The sequence below is a fragment of the Terrapene carolina genome, unplaced genomic scaffold, assembly GCF_002925995.2.
Source record: "Terrapene carolina triunguis isolate 2854851 unplaced genomic scaffold, T_m_triunguis-2.0 Scaffold120, whole genome shotgun sequence".
Classification (NCBI taxonomy): Eukaryota; Metazoa; Chordata; order Testudines; family Emydidae; genus Terrapene; species Terrapene triunguis.
In genome coordinates, this window is record NW_020664471.1 from 2,309,575 (window position 1) to 2,329,113 (window position 19,539).

At 42.9% G+C, this 19,539-nt stretch overlaps 1 protein-coding gene across 4 annotated transcripts in view; it reads right to left on the reverse strand.

Annotated features, from left to right (window-relative positions):
- HHAT (hedgehog acyltransferase) overlaps positions 1-19,539 on the reverse strand; it is a 347,015-nt gene that overhangs the window by 250,993 nt on the left and 76,483 nt on the right. For all 4 annotated transcript variants that reach the window (XM_026652557.1, XM_026652556.1, XM_026652553.1 and 1 more), the window contains one exon: positions 5,263-5,413. In XM_026652557.1, coding sequence (XP_026508342.1) covers positions 5,263-5,413 — 151 coding nt within the window. The remainder of the gene's footprint in view (positions 1-5,262; positions 5,414-19,539) is intronic.

The following is a 19,539-nucleotide window of genomic DNA, read 5'->3' on the forward strand; positions in this document are numbered from 1 at the left end:
CACACACACACAAACAAACTCTTGGCAACATTTTCCTGAGCTAGAGTAGCTACTTTTTCCATCACACAGCAAGTCAATGCACATTGTTCCAGCAACATTTTAGCTGCTCTGTTGGTAACACAACACAATCACAGAGCTTGGCTCCTGCCCTGCAGGCCAGCACATTCTGCCTCTAGGCAGAAGCATTTCCCATCTGGTCCATGCCATACTCCAAGATTTTTTATCTTGAGGATAAGACTGAAGTTCCCAGCAGAGAACCATGTTTGCTCTCTGTGAGCAGGGTCTATCATTTGCAGTGGCACAAATCTTTCTCCTTCTTTCTGGAGACACATCACTTCAAACACCTACATGGACAAGAATTAGGGTGCTAAGCATGGAATGCAACCTGGAATCTGGCACATGGCAGCTCAAAATGCCAGACCTTTCTCTATCCCCTTGCTCAACACATTAATGCTCCTGGCTGGGATTTGTTTCTACCGCTCTCCAATTACATTTCCTCCATTCTGGATGTACAAATCAGAAAGATATTCCTACAGAAACCCGTCTCTGACAAACTCCTTCCTACCCTTTCCTGGAGAGTCCTCATCTTCAAGGCTTCACCGAGCCTAGGCTAAAACAATGTCTTAAAACCATTTTTTAAGAAATGTCTGTTCCCACCCCCACACTTGCCTCCAAACTGTAATACAGTATTTTGCAGATGCCAGGATTGAAACATGTTTAAGTCTGGCTGTGAGGCCAGTAAAGACTGGACCCTAGATAATACAGAGTGGTTAAAGTAGATGGAAACAGTAGGGGGAAACTCAGGCTGCACTGTCCAAGGAGGATGGGGAGCTGTGGGGGAGCACTGCTTACCCAAGAAAGAGAGAGGAGGAAGAAGCATAGCTGTGTTTCCCTGTCTCCACACTGTAGGCCCTAACTACAAGAGGGAGTTTATGGTGTTTCCATAGGATTTCAAGATACATTGATCATTTACTTTTTCATATGCATGTGCTTCATACTCACTGAACAAGTAGGATAGGCGCATGAAAGAGAAACACACTTTTCTTCATAAACAGCATATAGGCTAATTAAAATTTCTGGAAAATGTTTAACAGACTTCTCCACTGAATTCTCCTGCAGGAATCATCCTCTGTATTGACACATTGACATTAGCAGGTGTTGTAATGTATATTATTTATCTGTTAGATCCCTAGTTTCCAGACCCTTAATCATCAGTATCCCACTAGGAGGGCACTTTTCCAACCAGAACTAATTTCTGAGTATCAGTGTAAAGCTGTTAGAGCCACAAAGGAATTCAGTCTCTTCTAGTTTTGCTGAACTATTTGCTTCTAGCCTAAGGATCTGTATAGCAAGCATTAGCCTAGAAGGATTTCTTTAAGCATTTTTAAGCCTCCAATAATACTGGTTCTTATCACATGTGCTTAGCTACCTTGATGTTACAATATTCTTGCTAATTCTCTAAATAAGAGGCAGTTTGATTCCCTGTGGCTGAAATTTGGAAATGCAGTCATTAAGAGCCAGTTAAAGACTCTATCCTGGTCTGTCACTGAGCTATTGTCCCATCTTGCATAAATCCAGAGCTGGATATCACACTATTTTCACAAATGCAGTTAGTTTCAATTATTTATGATAATACTGCATAATGTGCTAGTAAATTTTAGTAAAAACAATGACATCTTAATCATATGAAACCTCACTACCACACTTAGTAACTGTATCCTTGATGAGAGCTGGAGAGAGACTGCTGATTTTTTTCCGAAGACAAACATTTTTGGACTAGTAAAGTAAAAATTAGCAACAGTTTACTGTCAAATAGGATAATATGCCTCTTTATTACTATTTTTTTTCATATGCATGCATTTTGCAATAGACACTCTGTTGGATAATTGTTTAGTGTCATATGGGGAGCACATGGATTGTTTCTCTGCAGTCTTCTTTATTTCTTGAGCTCTCCTAATATTTTCAACAACAGACCATGGCATTTTTCTTCCTGGTCCCAAGACATTCTACATGCTACATCACACCATGAAACAGGCAAGTAGCAATCATTACTAGGAACTCCTGCATGAGTCTGCAATGCAAGCATCTCTGTTTCTATGCTTTAAGGACACGAGATGCTGGTGTAAGAACAAAATCAATTTGTCCAACCTACCTGGAACAATACTTAGTGAAATCCTTACTCAGCTGACATCCTTGCTTTGCGTGTGACATTAGCATTATCCTCCTAATCTCCATAGCCTCACACTCTACTATACCTAGGGGCTGCATGCATCTATCAATGCGAGTATCATCGTGCTTTTATACTCTCTGAATGCCATCTTTAAACCTCTGTTTCACTGACAGTGTCTGCTTGTCACCACTACACTCTAGTCTGTATTTGTTTTATGTATTTGGTAATATTCTATTCCCCACCTTAGCCCTAAGAGTCTTCACCAGCCTCTGATTTTTGTTTCCATAAAGCCAGATTCTAGTGCAAGTCTTCATGTTGCACGCCATTAAGAGCAGGCCTCATCCTATTACTACTGTAATTGTGACACAGCTGTTGAGGGTTGTCATTGAAGCTTGGTAACACACAAATTAAATACAGAGTTTGTATCAGAATTAGACAACAACAGTTTCCTGGACCTCACAACACAGGCTATTTTGCTTTCCAACCTTTTTGATATCCTGGATGCAGCCAAGATACATTACTGAAATTCTTGATGGGATGACCAGGTACTCCTGAGATAGTCAGACCTCTAGTCTAAAAACAAAGGCTGTTATTCTACCTTCCACCTCTGATGGTGATATTTCTATATAAGGCACTGAACACATAATAAGGATTGCAGCCCTGTGGATAACAGTGATTCATGAGTTTAACTGTAAGGGTATGAGAGAATCATAACTCAGGGGATGCAGAGGGCAAGCTATGTGAGATTTCTTAGATAACTGAAATTGACCCATAATTCACTAGTAGCCATGGGAAATTCTACCACTCATATGGCTTTCATAGCAACACATCAAATCAGCTGGACGTGAACTGGTTTCAATACACAAATCCGATCTGTGAAATATCATATTTAATTATTTCTGGCCATGATTGTTCCCTATGCACATCAGTGAATGAGACATTTTGGCAAAAAACACCACCACATTTTTCTTCTACTGTACAATTGCAAAACAATCTAAATCTGGTTACCTAGTGGAACAAAAGTTTCAATGATCTAATAAAATTTGAAAATGTTATAACTAAAATATTTAATATATATTTTTGGAAGTGTACCGAAAGCTTAAAAAAATAAAAAGGCAGTCACTCTACCTTCACAGTCAATAACAATTCTTCCATGGTCTATTTGTATCAAACACAGTAATATTGTCTATATTTGTGCTGATGTTCAATTTAGTTTACACCTCGGGAGCAATGCTCAGATTCCACAGAGTAATAATTGACACAGCAGGAAAACACTGGCTACTGATTCAAACTCTGCTTTCAAAGTCCAGACAGGCCAAAAGATGTTGCTATCAGCTCACAGGCTGGCAAAAAACAAAAGATTTCTTTTTCAACCTGAAGGGTCAAAAGTTCAGTTCACAATTTCAAAGGAGAATCTAATCCAAAGGGGTCTCTTATTAAGTAGTTTGGATTTTTAACTATTTTAAAATGTCTTATTTATTCCCCTCCAGCCTCAGCCACATAACCCATTCCTTTTTTGGATGTTTTCTACTGCCACAAAGCAAAACCCTGGTAAATAATTAGTTTTCTTTGTTATGGTTAGCTTCTGGCATAAAAAAAAAAATCATCCAAATCAGTCCTGATAGTAGTGCAGCATGCAGGCCCACTAATTTAAAGAAAGGAAAAGGAAAAAGTTTTATTTGTATTACAACTGTACGTAGAATCCCCACCACATCAAGCCTCATCATTCGGCCCTACCAAATTCACAGCCCATTTTGGTCAATTTCACAGCCATAGGATTTTAAAAATTTCATTAGTTCAGATATTTAAATCTGAAATGTCATTGTTGTAATTGTAGGAGTCCTGACCCAAAAAGGAGTTGTGGGGTGGGGGGTCGCAAGGTTATTGTAGAGGGTGTTGCGGTACTGCTACCCTTACTTCTGCACTGCTGCTGGCAGCGGTGCTGCCTTCAGAGCTGGGCAGCTGCAGAGCAGTGGCTGCTGGCTGGGAGCCCAGCTCTGAAAGCAGAACTGCCACCAGCAGCAGCACAGAAAAAAGGATTGCATGGTATTGCCACCCTTACTTCTGCACTACTGCCTGCAGAGCTGGGCCCTCAGTTAGCAGCCGCCATTCTCTGGCCACCCAGCTCTGAAGGCAGCAGTGCAGAAGTAAGGGTGTCATGGTATGGTATTGCCACGCTTACTTCTGCGCTGCTGCTGGTGGGTTGCTGCCTTCAGAGCTGGGCGCCCGGCCAACAGCCGCCGCCCTCCAGCTGCCTAGCTCTGAAGGCAGCACAGAAGTAAGGGTGGCAATACTGCAACCCCCCCTAAAATAACATTTTGACACACACACTCCGGAACTCCCTTTTGGGTCAGGACCCCTAATTTGAGAAACGCTTGTCTCCCCTGTGAAATCTGTATAGTATAGGGTAAAGGCACACAAGACCAGATTTCACGGTGGGAGACCAGATTTCACAGATGGCCATGAATTTGGTAGGGCCCTACTCATCTTGCTAAGCCCTGTACAAACACACAGTTAAAAAGGAGACCTGGCACCGAAGAGCTGACAGGCTTAATTATTTAAAGCAATTTCTAAGCTTCACAACCACAGTTTTCATTTTGATTGCCCATAAAGTTTACTCAGACCTGGGGGAGACAGAATTTCATGCTAAAATATGAACAAATTTTTTTTTTAACATGCTAATGCTATGGAAAGGTTTCTTCATATATACAGTTTTCTTCCTATTAAAGTGTTATAATCCACAACTCTCCTCTCAGGGTAACTATTCATATATTTCTTATCCTTCTCTGAATGAATTTTCAACTGAAGGGTGTTCTTTGGACCAAGATTGAAAAACGAATCATATTTCATAAATATCTAGAAAAAAATAGTCAGCTTAGTGGAGTTAAGTGGCATTGATCTAATTCTAATCATTAAGACAATGAAAATCCTGAAAGGCAGGCTTCCCTTTATCTCTGTGGCATGAAAAAAAGTAATCATCAAACTGAAGATCATGTAAAAGATGAAAAGTTAAAGAATAGTTCAGAACACACACCCCATCAATACACTGAAAAATTACTGTCATATATCAATAATAAATGAAACTTACTGACCTCCACATTCCAGTGAAACTGTGCATTGTGCTCACACAGCGAGGTAAAGCTGGAGGTTTGAGTCCATCCATTCGAATAATAAGAGCAGGAATACCAAAGAGAACCAGGTATTTCACATAAAAAAATAGTACTTGAGCTAATGCCAGGCCACCTGAAAGAGAACATGCCAAAGCCTTAAAAAAAGTAAGATAATGAAAAACACATTTTAAAAAAATGTTACTGATTTTTTCCTCATTCAAATGCTCCATTATCAAAAAAACTAAACATTTGTTTGATTAATAAGATCTGATACATACATTTTATAATATAAGAGCTAAAATACACTTAATATAATATCTATGACCTTAAATGCACACACAATAAAGTGGTATTCTTTCTAGTACAGAGATGTAACAAAGCATCAGCAACTCCACTTTCAAAATCTCCATTTGGACCTCAGGTCTAGATTGTTATGATAAGCAATTATTGACTTGTGTTGAGCTGAAAAAATCAAGATGTATTGACCCAGGATATAAATATTTACCTCAAGGGACAATAAATCTTGATGTCTGCCAAAACATAAAGTCAATACACAGTCTGTACAGTATTATCACATACACTCTTCACTTGTCCCTCCAAAATGGGTACAAACTACCGTTACCTTTGTAGTATCCTGGCAGGCCCAGAGGGAGCCCACAATGTCAGATTTCTTGTGTGCACTAATAAATCAGAGAGGGGGGCTCTATACAACCAAACATCCTCCCAAAATACTCCTTCCTGGCTCAATATGAACACAGCCTGCAGAACTGGATCTCAGTAAAGTACTTAAACACGTGCCTTACTTTAAGCACATAGGATTGAACTGCTCACACGCTTAACGATGGGCACATCTTAAAGTTGTGTACATAGTTAAGTACCTTGCTGAATCCTGCCCTATGTGATTTCAGGGAGCCAGACCTAGATCACAGAAGTTCAGCATCAGAATCCAGGACATGGATTTTTTTGGTTATGTGCGTACCCATGGCCCAAAGCCAGAATATGCACAAAAAGGAGTAATCCTCATTTACACTGGTGTGAGATCAGACAGTGAATTCACGGGTGTCAACAATGCCAATAAGGGCTGTAGAACTGTGCCCTCTATCTGCATTTTTACATAAGAACATAAAAACGGCCGTACTGGGTCAGACCAAAGGTCCATCCAGCCCAGTATCCTGTCTACTGACAGTGGCCAATGCCAGGTGCCCCAGAGGGAGTGAACCTAACTGGTAATGATCAAGTGATCTCTCTCCTGCCATCCATCACCACCCTCTGACAAACAGAGGCTAGGAACACCATTCCTTACCCATCCTGGCTAATAGCCATTAATGGACTTAACCTCCATGAATTTATCCAGTTCTCTTTTAAACCCTGTTATAGTCCTAGCCTTCACAACCTCCTCAGACAAGGAGTTCCACAAGTTGACTGTGCGCTGTGTGAAGAAGAACTTCCTTTTATTTGTTTTAAACCTGCTGCCCACTAATTTCATTTGGTGGCCCCTAGTTCTATTATGGGAACAAGTAAATAACTTTTCCTTATTCACTTTCTCCACATCACTCATGATTTTATATACCTCTATAATATCCCCCCTTAGTCTCCTCTTTTCCAAGCTGAAAAGTCCTAGCTTCTTTAATCTCTCCTCATATGGGACCCATTCCAAACCCCTAATCATTTTAGTTGCCCTTCTATGAACCTTTTCTAATGCCAGTATATCTTTTTTGAGATGAGATGACCACATCTGTACGCAGTATTCGAGATGTGGGTGTACCATGGATTTATATAAGGGCGATAAGATATTCTCCATCTTATTCTCTATCCCCTTTTTAATGATTCCTAACATCCTGTTTGCTTTTTTGACTGCCGCTGCACACTGCATGGACGTCTTCAGAGAACTATCCAAGATGACTCCAAGATCTTTTTCCTGATTAGTTGTAGCTAAATTAGCCCCCATCATATTGTATGTACAGTTGGGGTTATTTTTCCCAATGTGCATTAACTTTACATTTATCCACATTAAATTTCATTTGCCATTTTGTTGCCCAATCACTTAGTTTTGTGAAATCTTTTTGAAGTTCTTCGCAGTCTGCTTTGGTCCTAACTATCTTGAGCAGTTTAGTATCATCTGCAAACTTTGCCACCTCACTTTTTACCCCTTTCATAAAAAATGTATTGGAGGGAAGATGGGGGATAGAGGGTTATAGGATGGCAAGCCTGATTTAAATATAATAAGATTTGCCAACTCACACAATTTTTATTGTGAATCTTGTGATATTTGCTGTTTTCCTTCTGGAATCTTGTGATTACATAAGAATCTCAGCTTTCATCAATTAAAAAAATCAAGTTTCTAGCCTACATGACTGGAGTAAAGCTTGAAAAGTGTTTTCTGAAGACTCAAAAACCAGGAGGCAAAAAAAAAGAACCCCCAAATTATTTTCTTCAAATCTCATAACGTTGGGGTACAATTCATGAGCTTTGAATGTTTAGACCTAGCTACACTAGTGGTACATTATTCTCCTCATGATGGTTTTGATGAATAAAATTTATTGGACCAAATTTCATGAAGAAACAAAGGTCGGTAATACTAAACACAGAGGCACAGATCTTTACTCAAGTTGGTATTTACCTCTGCATACAGTCTTATTGAATGTAATGAGATTACTTGAATGTATAAATGCTGACCAACTTTTAGAGCATGGCAAAACCTATCCCAAAGTAGTCAAATTTCTGTCACGTGGCAGAGCGAAAAGAAAAACCCAACATTTCAAAGACGTTTTCTTCCTTTTTGATGCATTAATTTCTTCCAAAGCCATTAATAATCTTGGTATTTATTTTACTATGAATGTAGTTTGGAACTTTGCTCCAGACTTTACTATGAGACTAAACTTTCTATATTGGTGTGACAGGGCAGCCCCTACCTGGGGTGCCTTCCAACAGCAGGCCACACAGCATGACAGTTATATGTGCCTACCTCAGTCAGGGCTGGCCCACAACATTTTGGGACCTGAGGTGGGGAGCTCAAATGACGTCCCCATGCCCTCTCGCTTGGGCCAAAACTTTGAAAGGTCTCATTTCTGCCTTCTTCCTGTTTTACTCCTCTCATGGTACTGCTCTGCTACCTACCTCAATAAAGGAGAACAAACAACTTAAAATGCCTTGTTCAAAAATTTTAAGTAACACTTAACTTTCAAACACCTGAACAGCAAATGTAACTTTTCTTGTCTGCATAGTAAACACTGGCATTCTTATCTGTTTGAATAATCAAAATAGTGCTTTCCATGCCTTCTTGGCTGCAAAGATTTGAACTGCTTCCTGAAGGTCCACAGTCTGGGCCAGCTCATGCTCTATTGAGATGGTTGCAAGGCCGACCAGCCTCTCATGTGTCATGGTGGAGCGTAGATGTGTTTTTATTAACTTCAGCTTGGAGAAGCTGCGTTCTCCACTGGCAACTGTTACAGGAAGTGTTAGAAGTATGCGCAGAGCAACAAAGGCATTTGGAAAGAGGGTGGTCATCTTATTTGTGCACATATATTCCAGAACAGCCTTTGGAGTTGATTCATGCCGAAATGTATTTTGAAAGGGCTTTCAGTTCATCACCTAAATCACTCGCATCAATATCACGCATGTCATCATGTGTCAACATTGTCTCTAGTGCCCTGCATTGCTGGTGTAGGTCTTCAGGTATAGTGAGGAGTTTTGGAATATCATACAACATCCCAAATATACTGCTGCATTCCTTGAGCTGTATGAAACGTTCTTCAACTGACTGTATTGCACAATCTAGCACCTGGTTAAAGAATTCAACTTTGAATTGTTGTTTGGGGTCTCTTATGGGATTATCCCGTGCCTCATAATCTAAATGTCTTCTTCTTCGGTGACTCTTGTATTCTTGAATGGGTGGGAAAATAGCTTCAGTGTGAAGTTCCTCTGCCAACTTCTGTGCACTCTTCAGAATGTTTTGAAATCCCTCATCTGACCGGTAAGACTGTAGGTATGACTTTGCTTTGTCCAGTTGTTCCATTGCTCCAGATATATCAAGGTCAACACCTTGGAGTCTCTTGCTTACATTTATTTCAAACAGTATGTCATGCCACAACACTAAGCCACACAGAAATTTGAAGTTATGTATGTTTCTGGTGATTCCATTTCCCTCTGCCACTGTTCTCCCATGAACAGTTCCTGTCATAGCATTATCCTCCATAATGGCAACATCTATCGTCCCAATTTGGCGCTTGATAGGCTATATCGCCTCCACTCAACTTTCCCATCGTGTGGTACTCAGTGTCAGAGAGGATGTTCCCAGATGTTGCTTCAAGATTTGCCATCGATGAGTAGATGCAGAGAAAAATACATAGATGCTTTGAATTACATTAAAAAATTCAACAGCCTCACTAGATGCTGATGCTGCATCACTGACCACCAAGTTCAATGAATGAGAACTGCATGGGACAAAAAAGCTCGAGGGTTTAACTCTCAGATCCGTGTCTGCACTCCTCTGTTCTTTCCTCTCATGTTGGCACCATTATCGTAGCCCTGACCTCTCATGTCAGCTATCGCAATTCCCGTATCTTCCAGCTTTTTAAGAAGCACATTTGTCATACCCGCTCCTGTAGTATCATCGTCAATAAATTCTAGAAAATGCTCTCTGACAGTCACCATTGCAGGGACATTTTCATTAGGTTCTGTTGTTGTTACAAAACACACCATTAAAGTCATTTATTCCGTATGGCTGATGTCAGGTGTGCAGTCCAGAATAAGAGTAATATCTTGCTGACTTCAGATCTGCCACAATCTTCTGTTTGACTTTTGTTGCCATAACTGTATGGATCTCATTTTGAATCGTTTTTCCAAGGTAGTGGTGTGTGGACATTTCTTGGGTGGTGACTCTTCTTAGATGCTCCTAGAGTACAGCATCAAACTCAGCCATCAGCTCCATAATTTTAAGGAAGTTTCCATTGTTTGGCACATACAGCTGATCTGAAGTGCCACGCAGTGCTAGGTTTTGGGTAGCAAGCATTCTCACAATGGCAATGAGCCTTTTCAGAACATTTTGCCAGTAAAGAGACTCTGATGCAATCTTCTCTTGAGGCTGATCATCTATGGTGGCCTTTAACCTTAGTCTCATCCCAAGCTCTTTCCACCTATGGAATGCTCTCTGGTGATTTGCTGCCTTCTCATGGCATGCCAAATTTCTAGCCAGATTGTTCCTGTAGAACCCAATGTGGCTGGAACATTAGACTGGAAGAGTTTGCAACAAAACCAGTATGCAGCATTTTTGAGTACATAAGCCATAGCCTCTCCACTTTGTCACCATTGGGGATTTCATGCCAGTAATGTGTTGGATGGAAACTTCTATTTCATTGTCTTTGGGGAACGACGTTTTTCACTTGCTGTGGCCCATGCAGTACAAGGAAGTCCCTCAGGCTACAGCTCAAATGGGTCCACAGTCCTGGATCATCTAGACTTAAGGAACTAAACTCAGCAGCAGCTGTTTCTTGCGCCTCCACCACACTCTTCTCTGATCTACACTTTTCTTCAGGAATGTGCATGGTTACATCCATTTGAGATGGAGATATGGATGCTGCAGTAGCTGCCAGGTCACCTGCACTCTGACTAACTGGAAGATCAGGCATCTCCTCACCACTCACATCCTCACTGGGGCTGGAAGGCTCACCGTGAACATTTGTGTCTATGTATCTCATGAGAGCTCCTTCCTGCTTAGATAGAAAAGCTCCCTTTGCTTTCTTTCTTTTTCCGAATGCTGCCCCAGAGGGGCATTTTCTTCTTTCACTCATGACTGCTGTTCTGTGGAAGCTATAGTGGCTCTCAACATTCAATTGAAGGGGACAAATAAGCAGGCTCGTAGCAGGGCCTGACTAAGGGAAGATATCAGCGTCTTAAGGGCCTAACTGGCTCCTACTACTTCAGTTGACTGCCTGTTCTCCTCAAGTGGGCTCAGGGAAGCAGCAGGAAACAGGAAGCTCCCTGAGAAGCTGGTGTCAATCAGGCCAGGCTCCTGGGGGTTCTAGAGAGGTGCATAAGAGGCTCCTCCCCCTCTCTCTCCCTGCAGCTCCTGCTGCTTTCTGTTATTCCCTCTCACCTTTTCTCCTGCCTGCTTGTTATGTCTCTTGTGCCCTCCTTCCTCCAGAACAGCACTCCACCATCTCTGTGCATCTGGAGCATAGAGAATACAGTAACTCCTCACTTAAAGTCGTCCTGGTTAACATTGTTTTGTTGCTGATCAATTAGGGAACATGCTCGTTTAAAGTAGTGCAATGCTCCCTTCTAACGTCGTTTGGCAGCCGCCTGCTTTGTCCATTGCTTGCAGGAAGAGCAGCCCGTTGCAGCTAGCTGGCGGGGGCTTGGAACCAGGGTGGACCGGCAGCCCCGCTATCAGCTCCCCTAAATTCCCTGTGCAGCAGCTGCCCAGCAGGCTAGCAATTGCAGCTATCCCTCCCCCAACTGCCATGTGCTGCTCCTGCCCTCTGCCTTGGAGCTGCTCACCAAGCCTCCTGCTTGCTGTGGGGGGGGGGGAATGTCCGGGTGTCCCCCTCCCCCCTGCTCCTACACCCCGTTTACCCCTTCTCCATATAGAGCAGGGTGGGGACATGGACGGAGAGAGACAGGGAGAGCCTGGGGCAGCAGCTGCTGTCTCAACTTCCTGATCCACTTAAAAACAACAATGCACTTAAGAGGGGGTCAGCTTACTTAAAGGGGCAGTGTGCATCTCTCTATCTCCCACACACAAGGTGTGGGTCTGTCTCTGTCTGCTATGCTATCTCCCCTCCCCTCCATTCCTGCTGCCTTGTAGAGTGTGAGGCTACATTAACAACGTGTTAATCCTTGAGGGCTCAGCTGAGTGCTAGTTCATCATTTAGCACAGGGGTTCTCAAATTGGGGGTGTATATCTATATCTATATCTATGTAGTTGTTTTGTCTGGTGAAAAAAATTTCCCTGGAACCTAACCCCCCCTGTTTACATTAATACTTATGGGGAAATTGGATTCGCTTAACATCGTTTCGCTTAAAGTCACATTTTTCAGGAACATAACTACAACGTTAAGTGAGGAGTTACTATACATATGCACCAGCAGCAGACACAATTTTCTACACTCTGGGTCCTAGTGGTGCCCCTCCCCCCCCCAGTCTGGCACCTGAGGCGGCCGCCTCAGTTCGCCTCATGGTAAGGCCAGCCCTGGCCTCAGTTTCCTCCTGGTCTAGCCATAAAAGGAACATAAAAGTCTGTCCAATTCAAAAGCCCACCTCTAGGCATAACTTCTTCCTGTACATGTACAATCATCTACAGAAATCTCATGATAAAACCATTCACAACAGTTTTCCATGCCCCCTCCCGAGACAGCTTTTCTATCTCCAATCCATTCCCATACTCTTTTGTCTTTGTCCCAGGGCCCCATTCTCCAGGCCCCCAGCCTGAGAGGTTCCAGATTCAATTCTCCCCCACAACACTTCTCTGGAACATAGTAGCCTAGTATTCAACCACATTTTCAGCCCAGAGTAAAACAAATAACCAAATTACAACTTGGATACCAGCCAACTAGCAACAAATTAGATTACTATTAAAGTGATCTATAATGCTAGCTGTCTGGTTTGATTCCTGTCTGATTCAATTTCTCATTTCCATTCTGACAGTTTTTATTTGAAGACCTAAGTTATGATTGCCACCTGCACAAACTGCTTGTGAAAGCTACAGCACATTATGCAATGTATCCTCAACAATATGTGCGGCATTCATAATGTATATATTAGGAATGTAAATAATGGATAACAATGCATCCTACAATATTCTAATGTCTGCATCAAATGATACATCACAACCTCTTCATGAGCAGTTCTTTTAGCACCGTTTTCAGACAACACTGCCTGATTCCAGACAAAATAGGATTAAACTACGATCAAACTGGAAGCTTGACACACCCAAACTACATTTCCCATGAGGCATCGTGGCAGCATTTCCAAATCAATATATTTTGATTTACAGATTAAATATTTTGATTTCGAGCCAAAATATTTCAGTATTCAAATTTCTGTCAAAAATCGAAATTAGTGCTCCTAAGTAACACAAAGCAGGCAGAAGTGTACTACTAGTGAATCTAATCTTAAAAGTTAAAATTAAAAAGTGTTTAAAAAGTTAATATTAAATACCTTCCACTTATTAGCAGTATCGTTTACCTTTGGATTTCTTGGGAATAAATAAGAGAACGTTTTCGGAGTGCCAGGACTAAAAAAAATCATAGTGGTTTTCAAACCACATAGCCCTTTTTTCTGCTTCATAAATCATCAACAACAACATAAGTTCAGGAGTAATTGGCAATTTTCATTGGTGATTCATGAGAAGAACAGAACAAGTATCAGAGGGGTAGCCGTGTTAGTCTGAATCTGTAAAAAGCAACAGAGGGTCCTGTGGCACCTTTAAGACTAACAGAAGTATGCTCCCAATACTTCTGTTAGTCTTAAAGGTGCCACAGGACCCTCTGTTGCTAAGAGCAGAACAGACTTCCCTTTTGAACAGCTACATTGACCCTCGCAGTGTTGCCAGTTTCAAGCAGTTGTTTCTGTCAGTAAACAGGGCAGATATGACTAGGAAGATACATATAGTGCAGATATACAGAATTACATCATGGTTTGGGGGGCGGTGGGGTTGTATGTTTTTTTTTAAACAAACTCACTTTCCAGAACACCACCACATTTTAAAGGAATACTGACATGAAGTGTAAGTCAAACAACAAACAGATTTTCGAACAGCTTTGATCTGGTGGCTAAAGTATCCCAGAGTCTAAATATAAGATTGTTGGGGTTCCTTTGATCTTCCCCACATTCAATACACTGCTCCTCCCCCTGGAAAAGCCCACAAGAGGGGGGAAATACTTCAGAAAACTCTGAGAGGGTCACCTCATGGAGCTGGAGCCACATTCTCTCCTGCAAAGGTTTGTGGCCTAAAACAGTGGTGTGTGTGTGGTGGGGCTGCAGCCTGTAAAAGTTAAAAATGAAAATCCTCATAGATAATTAGCTCACCCTTCCATGCATATCCACTTTGGCATCAAAACTCCCTCCCTCTCTCCGCCTCCCATGACTGTGCACTAGCCCCTATCTCTGAGGAACACAGAAGTCATGGAGGGGAGTTAACATAACTCTTAGCAGCATGAACTACCTCTTGGATTTTCACCAACAAATTCACCAGGCCCCCAATAAGTATACCACAATGAACAGCCACTCCCCTGATATGTTCCATTGATTTAGGTGCATGTCAAAGTTACTCTGGGTAAATACAAAACACGGTTATTTAATTTACATACTCAGAACACTGATAACAGGTAAATTTGTCCTTTAACCATAAGGCTTTCCAATATTAACCTTCTGACAGAAGTTAATAAGTACTGTGGGCCTGATTCTCTACTCGCTTACACAGTTTTAGGAGATCAACGCAGTTAAGCTGACATAACACTGGAGTAACCCAACGGAGAATCAAGCCCTGGGACCGTAACAGAAAATAGCTTCTTCCAAGTGATTTCCTCACTTGCTCCCTCACATCTCATGCCTTGTCTTTCTTAACCCTGAGTCCTGTTTAACAGGAATCGGCAGCTTGGTTGTCCTGAGTGGGCATACAGTAGAACCTCAGAGTTATGAACACCTCGGGACTGGAGGTTGTTCATCACTCTGAACATTATGGTTGTTCTTTCTAAAGTTTACAGCTGAACATTGACTTAATACAGCTTTGAAACTTTACTCTGTAGAAGAAAAATGCTGCTTTACTTTTTTTTAGTAGTTTACATATAACACAGTACTGTACTGTATTTGCCTCCTTTTTTTTGTCTCTGTTGCTGCCTGATTGTGGACTTCCGATTCCAAATGAGCTCTGTGGTTGTGTAATCAGTTTGTAACTCTCGTATTTGTAATTCTGAGGTTCAACTTACTCCTGGGGGAATTTTGTGTTACTGCACGTGTGCAGAATTCATATGCCTGCAGATTTCTTTACTTCCCTGCAGAAAAATGACTTTTGACGGGGAAGCAAAGGGAAGCCACAAGAGCGGTCACATGCCCCTCCTTGGCAGCACAGGCAGGTCGATTTGGGCGCCCAGAGCAGCTGGTAGAAATGTAAATCACCGCTGGGGGAGCGGGGTAATAGGCATTCGTGCGTGTGAGAGAGAGCGACACTTGGTCCCTCTTGCTCGCTATTGCAGATCACTAGGCATGGAGGTGCAGGGCTTCGGGGTGTTTCTGAGGAGGTAGGAGTGGGGCAGGTTCTGTCCTCTCAGGCAGAACAGAATGTATACTCCTGGGGGAATTCTGTGCCACAGCACAATGTAGAATTTTGGAGAAATTAACATGTGCGCAGAATTTCCTTTCCCCCACAGAAATGGGCTGCAGTGCTTCTGGCTGCCACTAGGGCCACTGGACCCAGCAGAGCCCAGCTCACACACAGAAGACACTGCTGGGAGGAGGGAGAGGAAGCTAGAGTGTTCCTGGCAGCTGCAGTTCCCAATATGCCCTGAAGGAAGGAAAGGGTGGCACGCAGGAAACTCCATGCAAGCCTGGTACCAAGCATCAGGCTGTTTCACCCTCTGGATCCCTGGGCTCTGCAGGGGAGGGGTTGTGGGTGTCTGACCTCCCGGCTGGGCTCGGGGAGGGGGGCGCACAGAGAAACAGGAAGTGGGTTGTCATTGGGGTTTCTTTAACTCTCTACTCCTGGGGGGAATTTTTGTGTGTGTCTGTGTTGTTACAGACATACTTGCTGACAGTATTTTGAAATAAATTACCAAAATAATAGAAACTGGCGTGATTATGTAGTGTTATTTTGACAAATAAAATGTGCAGAATTTTGCAGAATTTTAAAATATTGTGAGCAGAATTTTAAATTTTTTTTGCAGAATTTTAAATTTTTTGGCACAGAATGCCCCCAGGAGTATTCTACTGTATTTCCAAAAGGCACTTATGAAGCCTTCCAGGCATTAGCAGGACACTTCGGAGCCTATAGCTAAATACAGGTCAGTGTGTCATGGTAATGTTCAGCTATGTACTTACTGCACCTTTGTGATTCCTCATCATCCTATGCTATGGTTTTCGCATGCTCAATTAATGAAAAATACAATTTTATTTTAAATAGTTTAATCTTCTCTCCTTTATATCAGATTTACACAATGCAACTGTATTGATGTCAGTTACCCGCATTTTTCCTGTCTGTGACCTGAAAAAGGCCCATCTTCTTCAAATTGTTAATTATATCGATTAAATCCAAATATGTAACTTACCAAACGCCAAATGAAGACAGTAAGCAGACATTTACCTTCTGTTCAGATTGATATTATAATGACAGTACAAAAAATGTTAGGACCTAAGTCCCCAATGCCTGAAAAGTTACAAACATAAGGGCTTGTTTCAGAATAGACTGCCTTGCACGCACATACAAGTATTTGTTTCAAATCCTCTGGCTTTCTAACCCACATCAACCAACCCACTTTGGAAGCAGGTTTACTGAGAATCAGGATGAGTTTTTCCACAACAAGATAGGTGTAGACACATTCCCATTCTGAAGCATCTGTTTCGCATCTGGCAGTCCTCCCACTGCTATTCTACACTGCTTTGCCAGCCACCTCGATCACCCTCTTTACTGGTGTGCCCTCTACTGCTCCAGGGTCATCTTGACCAGATGTTACTTCCACCATTTCAGTGCCGGCGAGCAGTCAGGTACCCCCCTTTTGCAATTCCAGCTCATGGTGAGTTCACACCCCCAGAGCTGCATGCCGATTAGACAGCAGCCATGCCCTATGTTTTCACATGGTACTGTGCATGGACTTCCTTGACCCCTGTGGAGAGAAGTGTGTCCAGACCCACCTGAACAGCAATCACCGACTGGAATACAGAGGTCTACGAGCAGCTATCAAATGAAGGAGAGGTGGCGTTCCTGGGGCCTGAGCCAGTGCCACAACAATGGAAAGAAGTTTCAGCTGAGTTACAAGAATGTTAAGGACAACAACAACGCCAGGATGAGAACTCCCATTGTGTCTACTATAGGAGCTGGACCCTATTTTTTAGTAGAGGTTCCACCACCCAACCACAGCTTCTTGTGAATTCCACCTAGGACTCCCACTTGGATGCCAGCCAGGATGCAAAAGCCAGAGGTGATTAACCTTGCAACACAGGATCTTGTCGACCTGCTCAAGTCAATGAACCCCCAGGCTCACACAATGCTGGAGACCCAGGAGACCCCCAAATCACGGTCAGAGGGCCAATTGAATCACAACAGAGACCTAGCCTGGGGCGGAGACCTCTTCCAGTAAGTATTATGTGATATATTACAATACAACTGTACTGGGGGATTTAAACTACTTCTGGGTACTGCCAGGGCACCACCATGATGGGCTAGCCTATCTTTCTCTCTGCCTCCTTGGCTTTTAACACTCCCCTCACCTAGAGCTCAGAATGCGAGCTGCACTGGAGAATTAAAACAGTACCACTTATTTCTCAGAAATATGCAAACACACAACCAATGCTCAAGCATCCCAGGTCCTCCCCATGTTGCTTATTGCTTCTGCTCCCTCCCAGTTCCATTCGAGATGGCCACACTGTGTGGGTAACAAGTGAGATGCACTGAACACAAGCACATTTATAGTAGCAGCAGATACAAGAAAGAAAAAGCACCAGAAATTTTTCTCTGGCTCACAGTTTCTCAGTTTTAAGAAAACTTGAGTTGTTAGGATGTAAGTCACACAAATCAGGCTTCAGACATATTTCAAAAAGGATTTCAAGGCATTCATTCAGGCCCTCTCCCCTCCTCCTTTTGGGTTACTGCAGAATTCTATTTATTTTTCACTTTATGCTGATCCGCGGATGTTAAAAATAAAAAGAATTTAAGGCAAAGACAGTGCTCTGTCTTGGGCGCACACATTGCACAGCAACACAGCTCTCTCACCACTGTCCATATAGCTTGTGCTTCCCTTCCACTGCTGCACCAGCCTGGCAAAAAGCAGCAAGGCGTATCTTCCTGGTTTGCCTATTGCCTTTTTGAACAAAATCCTTCTCTGCCTTTTAGGGCCACACCTCAGGGTAACATCCTTGATCAGAACTGGTGCACATGCAATTACTAGCCTTCCCCTGCTGCCCCCTGCCACAACCCACTGGCGACACACAGAATCACACATGCAGCCAGGGGCCTGGGCCTGCTGGTGCTCCTTAGCACACTCTGCCCACCAGCAGTCTGCATAGCTGCACATACAATTATTAACTATCACACCAGGTGACCCAAGAACCACATGCCCCTTCCCACAATAAACTCAGGGATCTTGCACAAATAGGGAAGAATGTTTTAAAACATCTGATCTCCAAGCTTACCCCAGCTTGGGAAAAAGCATATGGGAATGGAATTCTGAAACAGAGAAAAAAAACATTTGACCATTACTGGGATGGAGACTAGAATCTGGACAACAACTGGATTAGCTTTTTCTTTCCCTCCCCAGCACCTGACGTGTTGTGATGACCACAGACAGGGGTGTTATCTCTGGGGAAAGGGAAAGAGGACAAGGGATGAGAACACTTTTACCACCTTGCGTCTGCATCCCAGCAGAGGGAGCAAGATGAAGGAGAGGAGGGCAGGTTTCCTTAAACATGATACAAGGAGAGGAGGATGACAACAAGGAACTGGCTAGGGGCCTGCACCTACTGGGGGTGATGGAGAGGCAAACAGTCCTGCTGCAGAACATAGTGGCACTATGTTCACCATCCTAACCTACCCATGTCCTAGGGTTGCCAATTTTGGTTGGACATATTCCTGGAGGTTTCATCACGTGACATAATATTTAATTAAAAATTAATCTTTAATTCCTGGAGACTCCAGGACAATCCTGGAGGTTTGGGAACCCTACCATGTCTTGCAGTCCTCTCCCTCTGAAAACCTGGCATACCAGAATACACCCTTCACTCCCCCAATGCCAAGGCACCGGTCAGTGAAGGGATTCACTCCCTGCTGGGGCACATCCCACCGCCCCTTCGGTTCTCACCTCTCTCTCTCGACTCGGGTCCCTCCAGACCAGCTGGCATCTCCAACAATCCTGTGCCATTTCTCAGTGACTGCTAGGGAAACTCAGGCCCACCCTGTACACTGGGTTCCAGCCCAGGGACCCTATAAGGAGCAGCCAAGGTCTACACAGTCCCCTTCCTTGCTGCAGTTTCCCTGGGCTTCTTCCTACTCTGTCTTCTCAGGCTTTCTTTCCCCACAACTCCCCTGGGGTTAACCCTTCTTCCATGGCTTAT